This window comes from Alnus glutinosa, chromosome 5, assembly GCF_958979055.1.
Source record: "Alnus glutinosa chromosome 5, dhAlnGlut1.1, whole genome shotgun sequence".
Classification (NCBI taxonomy): domain Eukaryota; kingdom Viridiplantae; phylum Streptophyta; class Magnoliopsida; order Fagales; family Betulaceae; genus Alnus; species Alnus glutinosa.
The window spans coordinates 14,094,926-14,109,395 of record NC_084890.1 but is presented as its reverse complement, the minus strand read 5'-3'; the positions used below and the strand labels follow the sequence as shown (position 1 = coordinate 14,109,395).

Here is a 14,470-nt window from a genome sequence, read left to right as displayed (position 1 = left end):
TTGAAGATGGTAGACTGAAAGTTCGATGGTTAAACAAAAATAGGATTATGTTTGTCAAAATGGTTGTAAATTCTGCATATACTAATGTTTGTAAATGGAACGAATTTTGATTTTGTGGATTTTTGTGCTTCTTTTAATGCTTAAAAGTGGGTTACTTTTGTTTTTGTCTCTTGCGTCTGGTGTATGTGATCAAAAGGTTAAGCCCACTCCAAGGATATGTAGTTGATAATTTCTTATTTGCTTAAAAGAATGGGGAAGATTGCCCTTCAAATGGAGGCTATTCAGGTTTGTTTTCCAGAGGTTGTGAATATGATTTGTTAGGCTCGTTGAAGATATTCTTGGAAAATTCCAAAATTACTCAAACTCTTTTGGAGTTTTTTTCTCCAGTACTGACGTACTTGCTGTTGATGATATGTTATCTGCTTTGTGTAGATGAAAATTGTATTCAATGGTTTTTCAAAACTTCCACCCCATGTCAGTCAGGGCGATTGCCTGCATTATGCTCTCAAATTCTGCAGCCCCTATATAAAGATTTTTAAGGGTTTGCTGGATAGAATTAGAAGCTCTGTGTCATGTTCATATTGGGTTTTTTTGGTGCGCGCAATCTGAAGAGTCCTATAATCAAATCTTGGACCAGTCTTTATTAAAGAAAGCCTAATTTATAGAGTTAATAAGAAATAATTGCAGACAAAGAAAGAAAGAAAGATTGTTAATTCGTAACTGATCGATCCCATCGACAATTATAATTTTCCTAAACAAAATTCCTAATCAAAACCGTGTCAAAGAATGTGATACTCGATCATTGGCGGGGAGGCAACTTGAATCGACAGAGCGGGCAGAAATTAGTCCTCTCCAACCAATTAACGATGCAGTTTTGATGAAATAGGTGCGAACAGGGCATGCGAGCGGCTGCCGGAGCAATAAGGAGCTCTTCCAAACAGATACTACACGTCTCCCTCCTCCCTTCAATATTCTCCACCTTCTCCAACGCTTCAATCGACGACTTACTCGCCGGTACCAACCCACAAACCTGGTCGTCCGAGGGCAACCCCAAAACGTAACCGTCGTCATTAACAAAATCGGGTAGTACTTCATCCATGCACTCCGTGACCTCAACCGCCACACGCATCCTCAGAACCTTTCGACCGGCGTAGAGTTTTTGTGTCGCCATGTCACTCGCGCAAGCCAAGATTCTCTGTAGCATGAATTCTTGAATTCCTAAGGGAACGCAAACCTCGAAAAGCATGCCGGATATGGTAGACCTGGACGTGCTTTCATGAAGAAGAGCATCGCGCTTTACCCGGAATGTTTTCTGGAACGTCTCGCTGTCAAGGTTATCAAAATCACCAGAATCATCTTCAAGCACGGAGGGAAGCACGTAGGTATGTGTAGCTTCGATCTCGACAATGAAGTCCACGTCGGAGGAGGCTTCGTCTTCGGGCATCACAATATCTACCGGCCATGCGTAGCAGTAGTGATCCAACAAGTCCATGTCGGTGATCGACGGCGGGTAATTAATTAATTAAGAAGAAGCTACAAAGTAATAGGGTTGGAGATCGATGGAGAATTAATATATATATATATATATATATATATATATATATATATATATATATATATATATATATATATATGGGTGTTTTAAATCCTTGCAAGATAAAGAAAGTAGTCTGGAATTCAAGAGTGGAATAATTTGAGGAATTTCCAATAGAGTCGGTGGGATACGTTTTTTCTTATCAAATAGGGTGCTAAATATTAAATAACTTTTTCTTTTTTCTTTTTTTGACTTATTTTATAATTTTATTTTAGAAGTTATTTGTTATAGAGGGAAATAAATTAATTTATCCTTTTGCTTTTGAATTTGAATATTCAGTCTAGATAAATACTTTTATTTTATTTCAAAATTTTCACCGTTTTTGCTATTACACGCGCGTTGTGTGCTATAGTACACATGAACACAAGTCGTTCATGATCTATATTCAAGGAAAGAGATTATTAAAGGTCGTTTAGGGCCCAACTTAATTCTAGCTCTTCTTCTTCTTCTTTCTTTTTTTTTTTTTTTTTTTTTTTTATTTATTTTTATTTTTATTTTTTATGTGTATTAGTTTTTGTCCTTATTTTATAATTGTATTTTAAAAGTTTTTAGTTATATATCCTTTTGCTTTTCAATTTGAATACTCGATTAGTCAAGATGATACATTTATTTTATTTCAAAATTTTCACTCTTTTTGCCGTTACACGCGCGTTGTATGCTATAGTACACATGAACACAGGTCGTTCATGATCTATATCCAAGGAAAGAGATTATTAAAGGTTGTAGGGCCCAACTTTTTTTATTTTTTTATTTATTTATTTTATAACAATGCTTCTTCTTTATTCATTTCATATAAATAGAGCGTGTTACTCTAACAAAACAATATCATAGATACAATGAGAAATTTCTTCAATCTAAATCTAATCTATGCATTGTTGAACTCTTTGAATGTCACCGAACCAATCAGTTTCTTGATCTGCAGCATTTTTTGGTGAATCACTTCCCTTCCCACTGCCCAGTCCATCATAACTTTAGCTAGACGTACAGTGATTTTCTTGCTTTTCCATTTCCACTACAAGCGCATTCCAAAATGCAATCCCCTTTGCTGCTCTTACCATCAATGACAATTCTTCCACAATATTTTTGATAACTCATATGCATCGGTCAATGATTTTCTCCTAGAAAAGAACTAGAGAGAAAACGAAAGACAGACCGGGATCTAAGATCGCTACTCTTAGGGTTTCGTGTACACAAAACCTTAGAAAACAAATAAAATGAATCGAAACCCAAAATAGTAGAAAAAAACTTCATCCCGTAAATCACTGTAGAAAGCAAATCTAGAGATAAGGCAAACAGTAACCACAATGTTATCCAGAAGAAGAAAAGAGTTGGAGGGGGATTAATGTCCTCTTTAAGTCCTCCCAAAATTGATGTGACTTTTAAAATCACCATTAAATATGTGATAGATTACAATTGAATTTTAATCTAATGGTGATTTTGGAAGCCACATTAATTTTAGGAGGACTTGGATCCTTGTTATATTATTACTCTTTAATTAGCCGCTTGATATATATTGTGACTAATTAGCCCAACATTATAGATCAGGAACTTTTATTTATCTGTGTTTTGTTCCCCCATTGAGTCTTTATAAATCTACTTGCAAAAGACCAAAAAAAGAAAAAAGAAAAAAGAAAAATTACTTTTTGTATAAAAAAAAATTACTTTCATCCGGATGAACGAATTTGATGACGCTGTGACCGAATTTTGATATCTCAAAATCACTTCTCAAAAAAGCCTTAACTCAAAATTTTAAGCTTTTAATTGATAATGGGAGATATAGTTAGAGATTAATTTATATTCTGACACTCTTTCTTACCTTAATAAGTGAGTTATAACACGTAGAATATTTAATTAAAATAGGACAAGGTGAATTGGAGAATCAATATTCGAACTCATGATTTTTTGATCTAATACCATGTTAAGAGCATGCCTATGATTGCGTTGAGAAATAGAGTTTATGCCTATAGAAAGAGATTTTTAGAAAAAGCAGTTTTTGACTTTTTAGAGCAAAAATGTAATTTATATATATATATATATAAGTTTCTTATCAATCAGACTTGTTGCTTGACACGGATTTTTATGTGCTAAAGGTACATTTTAAGCTTATTTTTAATGCAAGAGAAGGGATACACATACATCCTACACATCTTATATCCATCTACATACAATTAAGTTTTGAATTCGTCATTGTATTTATGACACCCACATAAATCTAATAATAAATTTTAAATTTAAAAATGAGGTGTAGGATATATAAAAAAAATTACTTTTTTTTTTTTTTTTTTTTTTTTTTTTTTTTTTTTTTCTGAACAAAGTAGCATGTGCTATCCAATATATTGCTAAAAAAAAAAAAGGCTTGAAGGCTTACATGAGAATGAGGTACAAGACCCCTACAACTCTAAGCCAGAAGGATCTAACTTAAAAAACAGCTGCCTTAGCAGAAACTCAAACCTTACAGGAATTACATTTAAGCATCTCTTTACATTAACGCACACTCTCAAACTAAAAGAATGCCGATCTAGCATTTAGCCAATAAAAATTTCAGTAAAATTTAAGCAGTACAAAGACAAACTGTACTGAAGAAACAAAGGAATACACAACATAATGGCAAAAAACCCAAATACAAGACGCCGGCATTGGAAAATTGGTCAAACTTCGCTGGAGTGGTGGCGCGTGTAGAACACGCGCCAACACCGGAGGTACCCAACATCAGATCTGATGTCGTAGACCCCAGGCGCCGCCAAGCATGGCCTAAAAAGGCGGAACGTTGCCTTTACACGTAGTCAGAGAGCAAAGACTCTCTGATGCGTGAGGACCATAGCCCATCCAAGATTTATGTAGGTGTGGAGAGAATTAAGGCTTCCGTACGTGAATGCCACGACTACTTCTTGTTTAGGTTGTTGTTCACTGAAATGGTCGATCCTAATTCCTACACTTGCATTAACTCAAGAAAGACAAATTTTTCATAACAAAATTGCAACGTAGACATTGAGTGCTTCCTTTAATTTGTTAATATATATATATAAATTGAGCAAGCACCCTTTACAGATATGTTACGCCGGCGTTGAAGTGCCATGCATGGCTCAATTAAAACATGATCAGAACTTATCAATTACTTGTGGATTTAAGCAAGCATGAGAAGAAGTATTCCATCAAGAAAAAGAAAAGAAAAGAAAAGAAAAGCATGCGAAGAAGTAGCCAGAACGTGGTTAAAAGCCTGCAGTAGTTGTTGAACAACTTCGATAACCATTGAAGTCTAAAGACTTGGTGTAGCAGAAGCATTGACCAGTTCAATAGCTCTTATCTATAAATAGACACGTTTCCCATGCAAGATTTCTCACCCATTACTAAAGCAATATCGTAGAATAGAAGTTAATTAAGCACGTACACAGCTTAGATATGATGAAAGGAGTCCATTTCCTTGCAATTGTTGCTCTCTAGCTTGTCACTGACATCCACCCTTGTCTCTGCCGAGGATCCCAGCCCACTTCAAGACATGTGTAGCAATTGATGACCCCAAGTGTAATGACCCTGATCCTATGTTGAGGGTAGAATGATCAATTGCTATCTATGAGAATGGATAAAAAAAAAATGATTATATTTAATATCTTATTATTTTATTAAATAACCGCTTTTATATTTTACTAAATACCTGCCTTTATATTATATTTAAATACCTGCTTCTATATTTTGTTGAATACCGCTTTTATATTTTATTAAATACCTGCTTTTCCCTTTAAACAATTTTTACACTAATATTAAATGCCACTTCATGTTTAATATCTTATATTAATATTTTCTACTCATTTTTATGATATAAACTATTAATTGTTTTGTCTATAAGCTCTAGTAACTGTTTTGGTCTATGAACCCTAGCTTTATAAATATGTACTTATGTTAGCATCATCCTTTCTTTCACAATCCTACTAGCCGCACCCTTCACTCTTCTAACAGCCGCCCAGGGGCGGAGCCACTAAGGGGCTTGGCCTCCCCCAAGCCCCAAGGTTCTCCCTAAAAAAAAAAAAAAAAAAAATTTAAAAATTTAAAAAAAATTAAAATTTTACCTCAAATTTTGGCCCCCCCAAAACTTTTTTTTTTTTCAATTTGGCCTCCCAAATTGGGGGGTTGGCTCTGCCCCTGCAGCCGCCCCCTTCCTTTTACAAAATAAATTTTCAGTTTCTCAACTCTCACAGTGGACTGCAGGTATAGTTTTATTGCCCTTTTTACTGTTCGTTTCTTCTCTTTGCTGATTAGCCGTGATCCTTGTTTGTCCTTGTTTCTTCTTTTGCTTTATGTGTCTTGTTTCTTCACTGTATAGGCGCACCTTCTATCTTTTTCTTCCCTTTTCAGTTTTTTTTCTTGTCTGACGTAGGAGTGCTTACACTTACTTTATTTCACATCTTTCTCCTTTACTTTTACTCTAGGTGGCAGGTAGTAGTACCTTGTTTCTTCTTCCTTATAACTTGCAAAAAACAGATATTTGCTTTTCTTTTTGTTGACTTGTCTCCTCAAGTCCTATTGCTTACTCCTCTTTTATGCGTTTGCTTGTCTTCTTTTAATTTAGTTACAGCATGTTTCCACCCTAGTTGATTCATTTATGATTTCTTTTTCTTTTTCTATTCTAGTTGCACAGGTCCGAATGTCTAATTTTTGTTGTTTGTTTTCTTTGTCTTTACCTTTCTTCTCTAGCCGTGGTACAGTCTTCTTGGTAGTCTTGTCATTTTTCTATTTACTTTGTTTTTGGTTGCCTTCAATATGTTCCATAGAGAAATAAAACAATTTTAATTTAAGTGTTTCAAACCTTCTTTTAAATTGCTTAAAATCACGAAGTTTTAATAATTTATTTTGAACATATGTATAATTTGTGATACCTAAGTTTATAAAAAAATTTACAGTTGTTAGCACTTATTAATACTTTATTTAATATATGTTATTGCGTGTACACAAAGCTTAAAGGACCGGTATTGATAGGTCCTATCATATATTAATGGAATTACTTTAACAACTTATAATATTTAGGTAACTTATATTTATTTATATAACGAACTCTGCTTTTACAACCCATGTAGCGTCTTTCTTATTTTATTAACCAAATGAGACTTCATCAAATTATATGACTCCAATAGAAAATGTTTCTTATGATATTTGCCTTATTGAATCGTATTTCTATTAATAAAAAATATGTTATTTCTTATTTAATGATTTAATTATTATACGGTTAATGTTGTTAAACGTACCTCGAGAATCCATTCTCAATAAGCTAGCAAGACAAACCGTAGTAGTGTCTGGATAGTTTCTAGTGACGAGTATGCAGTATTAATTTGCTGGAACCTGTACTCAAGTGACTAGCTAGCTGTCAAGGAATTTACCTTAGCTGCATTCGGAGAGGTAAGTAGATCCTCTACCCCTTCTAAAATTGTTTCATGTCATGTTATTTCATCAATTATCTTTTATTATAATTGTGAACAATTGTTTTATTTATGCATTGCAAATTTACCTTACGTACATAAAAGATTTCTAAAGAGTGTTGAAATGAGAAGTTGTTTGTGGAAAAAGGATACCTTTGAAATTCAAAATTTGTTGAGAAAAGTATTAGTATGAAATACATTCCAATATAGTAGATTCTTTATTTTCTTAAAGTTCCCGATATGGGGAAATCACTACTTTTAGAAAGTGATGAAAAAAAAAAGCGTATAATTGTAAAATCCTCCTACACGTTGCCTCTAGATTTACAAGAAAAGTGAAAGAATGAGAAAAGTTTTATGAGATAAATAATGAGAAAGATTTTGTGAGATAAGGGCACGTGTGTAGAGGAGATTATTTTGGCCCTAGAGTTATTGACAGAGATTCACAGAGGATTAAGCTCGGTACCGTTACTTGAGATGGAAGCGCACCCGCTGAAGAACGTTGAGAATGCGGTAATCCATCTCTAGGTCATGCTAAGTGCACTTTGATTAATTAGCTGACGGGGCAGGCCTGCGGCCACAGTTACCTGCCATGGTCACAGCAAAGATCGCGCAACCCTAAGTACACAAGGCGTAATAGTGTACATGGGCCCTATTATGAGAAATCATTTTTACGCATATATGAATAATTATATGTTTCAAAGGAAAGAATATGCTTTAACTTGGTTTTATTGAGGATTGTATTGCATTTAATTAGCGATATGAGATAAAGAAGTGTAGGAAGGATTTTCAAGAAATTCAATTTTAGCAAAGGGGTTTTAAACAAGAAGGTTTATCTTGTTTAAATAGTGATGTGTTAATTGTGCATTGGAATGCTACAAAAATAAATTGTTAAGTAAAGGGTTTTAAAGAAAATGAGTTTAACCTAATCGTTTTCTGGTTGGGGATTTACTTACTAAGCCTTTCGGCTCATCCAGTTTTACTTTTGTTTTCAGGTGATCAGGAGTTCAGTCTAAGATGCCGGAATGGGGGCGAGGTTAATTATTAAGTCCATTAAGCTGCACACATTTTCATTTTTATAATAAGTGCATGGGCACGATTTCAGGATGGTTACTTTTAATAAAGAATGATCGTTACATTTTGTTTACGACAAAAATCTTTCCGCATTTTATGAAGTTTAAATTTGATGTTTTATTCTATCATGCATTTAGTATCTCATGTAGCAATTGCTTGGGTAAAAACTTTGTAATCTTTGCGCCTCTGAGAGAGTAAATTGACAATCCTACCCTTTTTGGGCTGGGGTTGTTACACCAAGTCTGTTGGTATTTACTTATTTATCAAGCTTATATATATATATAATTATGGTTCCCATGCTAAGTATTTAAGTTCATTACCTTATGCTTAGAAGCAAGACTATCAATATTGCTTTCTTACTATATGCCATCTTGCAAACTATTACGATGAATGTATCACCCTTTTTTTTTTTTTTCTTTTTTTTTTTTTTTAATGCTAACAAAGACCTCTTTTTTCCACTAGTGTTCATTAATGGGAAATTTTGCAAGTATTTGGAGCTTGCCAAGGCCGGAGATTTCTTCTTTTAAAGGCTCCAAAATCCTGGAGATACTGACAATCTAGTTGGATCCAATGTCACTATTGTGAGTGTGGATCAAATACCAGGCCTCAACACTCTAGGCATATCTTTGGCTCGCATTGACTTTGTACCATATGGCGAAAATCCTCCCCACACTCACCCTCGTGGCACTGAGATTCTGGTAGTCGTGAAAGGTACTCAGTTAGTTGGTTTTGTCACATCCAACCCCGTGAACAGCATTTTCACCAAAGTTTTTAACAAGGGAGATGTCTTTGTGTTCCTAATTGGTCTCATTCACTTCCAGTTCAACGTGGGACAAACCAATGCTATAGCCATTTCTGGTCTAAGCAGCCAAAATGCAAGAGTCATCATGATTGCAAAAGCCGTTTTCGGATCCAATCCTCCCATCAATCCTAACGTTCTCACCTAGGCCTAGCTTCCAACTTGACAAGAGTATCATTGAAAAACTTCAGAAACTATTCTGATTGGACAACAATTAAAGAAATGTACAAAACTGTTATGAATCTTTGTCAGTTTCCTCGTTCTATCTTAACAATATTAAAATAAAAGGTTTCTTATGTAACTCTCTCTAGGTGGACTTGGAGAATAAAAAAATATTGACTTTTGTTCGGGATATCTCTCTCAATGGATGTGGGTTGAATTGAAGGCCATAACTTCTCTTTGAATGGCCACTAGGAACAATTGTTGCTAGTTTGAACCAACCATATTTGTCAAATCATTTAAAAAAGAAAAAAGACTGATTCCAACTTGTCCAACTTGTCAATATATAAAGGCTACTTGTCTATATAAGATGGAATTGGTTTTATTTCTCATAATATTATTTTAAAATTTTAAACTCATCTTTTTAACTTGAATTCAAACTTCATGGTGTATATAAATGTATTTTAGAAAAGAGACACGTTACATGCACATCTCTTTGTACATCTCTTGTACATCATTTTTCTAAATCAACTTTTGGATTTGTAGGACCTACATGTAGATTCTTGTAAGTTTTATAAATCCAATAATTGATTTAGAAAAGTGATTTAGACAAGATAACAAGAGATGTGCAAAAATCATTTCTCAATAAAATTAGAGGGTGAGTTTCAACACAATAATTATTTCCCTTATGATCTTTCATATTCTTAAGTACATCAATTTGTTTCTTATTTATTACATCGTACATAGTGACCATGTGACCGTCATGTGATTCACTTCCCATTAAAAATAGAGTAATGATTCACTACCACCTAAATATACAACTTTTTACCACCTTGCCTATGTGGCAAGGTGGTCCCCCACTACTTTTTGAATTTTTTTATTTTTTAAAAATAAATTAAGGTAGGGGACCACCTTGCCACATAGGCAAGATGGTAAAAAGTTGTATATTTAGGTGGTAGTGAATCATTATTCTTAAAAATTTAGCATGGGGTATTATAGAAGACTTTTGCATTTTTTAAAAAGTTTGGGGATTGATAAAATGAACTAAAAACTTTAACTTAAGGTTTAATAGTACAATTAATTAGCCTCTAAAGATTCAATCCCGTGGTTGATGAGTAAAGAGGTGTCACTACCAAAAATCGTTTTAAGTCGTTTTTTAGAGTCAGATAAAAAGCAACTTAACATATAGTGTTTGGACTCTAGGTTAGAGTTGTTTTACTATTTGAAAAATAAATTTAGACTTCTAAATAACTTTAACGAAACAGTTAACCAAATATGTAAAACAGTAAAAAGAATTAACACAGATATTAAGTTACGAAGTGGAAACTCTTTGCATCAAAAAGAAAAACCACTTCAGAGTAATCAAACCTATGAAATCAATTATCAGAAGAAATAGTTAATTACAAGAAGTTCGTACTCACAACCCTTTGCAGTAGTCACTCTCTTGAATTCTAACAAGCGCTTACTTGTCTACCTCTCTCCCAGACCCTTCTGAAAAGTTCTTCTATTGACTTCCTTAACTGGAACTCCTCTCCAGTTAGACTTTAACGGTTGAATGGTTATAACAATTATAAACAGAAAAAAAAAAGAACTATAAGAGAGATACATATAAACGTTTATGCCTAATAAACCTTCTTTTAGCACAATGAAATTCTCTACATGAATTCTTAAAGAAACAGTGCCTAAAAGCCCCTTTAAATAGGCTTTGAAAATCCTAAAACAAGTTAGGAATGGATTTCTAGGCGGCGGTGTCCAGACATATTCTCTAGAATATTTTGTGGCTGAAAATTCAAAAATTTAGAAACAAATAATTATGCAGAATATTTCCCAAATCACAGCTCTTTTTTTTTTCTTGACAAATATTCTGCAATATCTCCTTATTTAGCTCTTTCATTTCTTGATTAATTTTTTGCAACATTCTTCTTATTTGGCTATTTTCTTTCTTAATTAATATTCTAGAATATTCTTTTCACTTGGCTCTTTCCCCTTGGATAAAACAAATATGTTTTTGACACCGAATTTGCCAATGTTGAAAATCCAACAAACTCTCCCTTTGGCAACATTTCAGTGACAAAACTCAATTACAACAAAAGGCTAAGTAAAAAGTAATTAAAACCCAAACTCAACATAAAGTTATATGAAATTTTGAGTCTAACTTGTTCTCTGAAACAAAAACAAACAATTAAACGCATAGAGATTTGAAGTAGTAAAACTGTAACGCCCCGCTTTTACAAAAAGCATAAGTGAAAATTTTTGAATTTTCACGTGACATTACTAACTTGTCAAAGTTAAATATGGCAACGGGTTATATATAGATATAATACAGACTTCGGAATTAAATGACACTTCAGAGCTTCTACTAAAATACGTCAAAATAGATATAGTAAGCCAGTCAGTATAATTATACAAAAGCAGTAGCAGTCATGCCTCATAGGGCAAGATAGTCATACAAGCCAAAATATCTACATAACTGTAGAATTATAAATATTGTCTTGAGCTAGGTTAATGAACTACAACAGGATAGTTCCCAAAAAGAAGGCAGTCTAGCCTCAAAAACCAGTATCAGGAACCATCTAAGAATCTGGATAGTCTTGATATTCTTCTTCTTCATAACCTGGATTATCACACAATACAAGGAAAAGACAACAACATAAAATACTAAAGTGAGTCCACTGTTTCCAATAATAATATGAGTACTGATTTATTTAATAAATGCACCATAATGCAATGGCTTTATAATCACATGTATATGCAAAATATAATCTATGGTCGCGAATCATAGACATAAATTGAATATAAACATAATTATAAAGCAATGATATGATAGTTTTAAATGCAGAGTTTTAGGTATTTCCTTTTTCCACTCCTCTGTTGGCCTAGGCATGGTTACGTCTTATTTGAAGCCTGGGCTTCCTCACTTAAGTTTGAATTATATTCTTTGGAAGCCTAGGCTCCTGGAAACCTTAATCTTCCCTGGTGACCTGGGTACACCAGTTTTTGTATTTATTATTCTCTTTTTCAATACTTTTCTACATTCACTGTACCTGGGCCACCAGTGAATTGTCATGTACCACTGTGGGTCTGGATTCATAGCTTGTTGTTAAGCAGATTATTAAAATAATAAAAATATGCAAAGTCACATGCGCAAACAAGTAAATAAAGCAGTAGACATAATATTATAGGAAAAGTCAAACAGCTTCATCCTCAGTAAGTATAGAGATACTTACTAGTTTCTCCTCTAAAGATTTTCCCAACAACTGCATAATTACATTGTAATAACAATAAATTAATAAAAAGCACTATAACAATATTTATTATTACTATACTTATTCTCAAGAAATTATTATAATAATTATCCTAATATTTCCATTTATAAATTGGTTGACGGTATTGATGTTTGGTTCTCTTAATCAAGATATTGAACGCCATCTTAAATTATTGAGTAATGAAACTTAAGTATCTTCTTTTATTAACCCTTAATTCCAACTAATATATAGATATATTTATTTACATATAACTCATACACATACACGTATATTTTCTTCAAGCCTTCTAAATTATCACACACTTTCATTGTCTCTCCACACAAGTATATTTCTTTTTATTACTCCACTTCTCTATTCCAATCTCATTCTCCTTACTTATTATTTGCACACACATATATCTCTATATATATTTACATATTATAAGTTAATAAACCCAAACACACATATATTCCTACAAATCACATACCAATTTCCTTACTATATATATCACATATTAAAACCTCAACACACATTCTTACATTCATATTTTCTTGATCCATTTTAAATACAATTCACTCACTCCAACTTACTTTCCTCATGTAGTAAACACACACACCCACATGCTTACACATATACACATATATACATAATATAAATTAGCAAACTCTCACACAACATACATATATGTACATAATCAAAGCATGAACAAATCATAGTTTCAAAATAGGACTACTTGTTCTTTGAGAAGTTTAAGGGAGAAGATACTTACCAAAGTTTCTTTAAAGTGGCCCAAATGGTGGAGAAGAGTTGCTGTCCAGAAAAGGGAAGGTACTAACAAAGAGAGTTATGCTTTATTTTGGATGCAAAACAGAGATTGTTTAAGTTTTAAATTCCCTACTGGTTTGTGATGGATTGAGGGTGGTATGAGGCTTTAATTTGGCTTACTAGGTGTTAGAAAGTAAGGTGAAATGAGGGGAATTTTCGTGCTCCAGCTACTACATTAAAAGATAAGATGAACAATAGGTTTACGTGAGATATAGAGAGGAAGAGTTGCTGAAATCTAGTCACCCATGCATGCTATAAATAGAAATCCTAAATGGCTGAGATCAAGCCAGCAAGAAAACACTTCAATGGCCAGATTTGAGCCAAATAATCCTCCAAATCTGCAGCCCAAATCTCCCATATATTCTAGAATAGGATTTTCATATATTTAGGTAATAATTACTAAATATCTATGAAAATATAGTTGGCTTTGAACTTAATTGAGCTAACTAGACTAACTAAAAGAGGTTATGGTTGTCTGGAACTGAGAACATGATGTGGGTCCAAGAATCAAAGGTTGAAAATCGCACATTACTGTTTACACGTAAATTGTGTCGCACTGGATAATGAAGTCGCTCGATCAACTATTCGGTCGCTCGATCGACCCTAAAGTCGCTCGATCGAGCCTATTTACCCGCAAATCTTAAGTCGCTCGATCAATCTAATACCTGATCGATCGATTTTGCTCCCAAAGTCGCTCGATCGACTTTGGTTAGTAATTTATTTACTAACCCGATTTCTCTACATGTATAAATATATAATTCTATTTAAACTAACAATAATAATAATTAAGCTTTATACTTATGCATGCATATGCACATATTTTTTTATTCATGCATTATTATCTTAAGCGTAGTATTTCCCCCGGGTATTACAAAAACTCAGATTAACTTAAAGATGGATCATTGAATATATATCCAATAAACACTGTAATGCCCGGCTTTTACAAAAAGGCGTAAGTGAAAATTTTGATTTTCACGTGACATTACAACATCATCAGAGTTAAGAATTGGCAACGAAATATATTTTTTTTCTTAACAATTAGGGAACATAACTCAATAGAGCTAACTGAATTACCTAATTATATTTAAATACGAACCATGTTTTGCAATATAATAAATACACTCAAAACAATAACATATGTGTCACATGCGGCACTAATAATAAAATCATTGTTTTATTCAACCTATTAAATATTACATGTCAACATAACAAGTCTCAAATAAAATTAACATAATAATTCTAGATGTTCATCCTTCGTCCGGACCTTTATAAACTTGCATGTGATTGTGGTTAACACCACAATCTCATCCTATATTTGTGTGAGTCAACAGCTCTCAATAACATAAGAAATACTGCTCTATTCAAAAGT

The 14,470-nt window shown here is 33.3% G+C and overlaps 1 protein-coding gene and 1 pseudogene across 1 annotated transcript; one reads left to right on the top strand and one right to left on the bottom strand.

The window, feature by feature from the left end:
* Positions 1–799: 799 nt before the first annotated feature.
* LOC133869003 (putative RING-H2 finger protein ATL71) lies at positions 800–1,492 on the bottom strand. Its single transcript, XM_062305987.1, has one exon. It carries the CDS (start codon positions 1,490–1,492, stop codon positions 800–802), a length of 693 nt encoding a protein of 230 aa, XP_062161971.1.
* Positions 1,493–8,016: 6,524 nt separating this feature from the next.
* Positions 8,017–9,020, top strand: LOC133869002 (germin-like protein subfamily 1 member 14; annotated as a pseudogene).
* The last annotated feature ends 5,450 nt before the right edge of the window (positions 9,021–14,470 follow it).

What these genes read in the sequence shown, in the direction of transcription:
- LOC133869003 (XM_062305987.1), bottom strand. Translation starts at nt 1,492, where the DNA reads ATGGACTTGTTGGATCACTACTGCTACGCATGGCCGGTAGATATTGTG.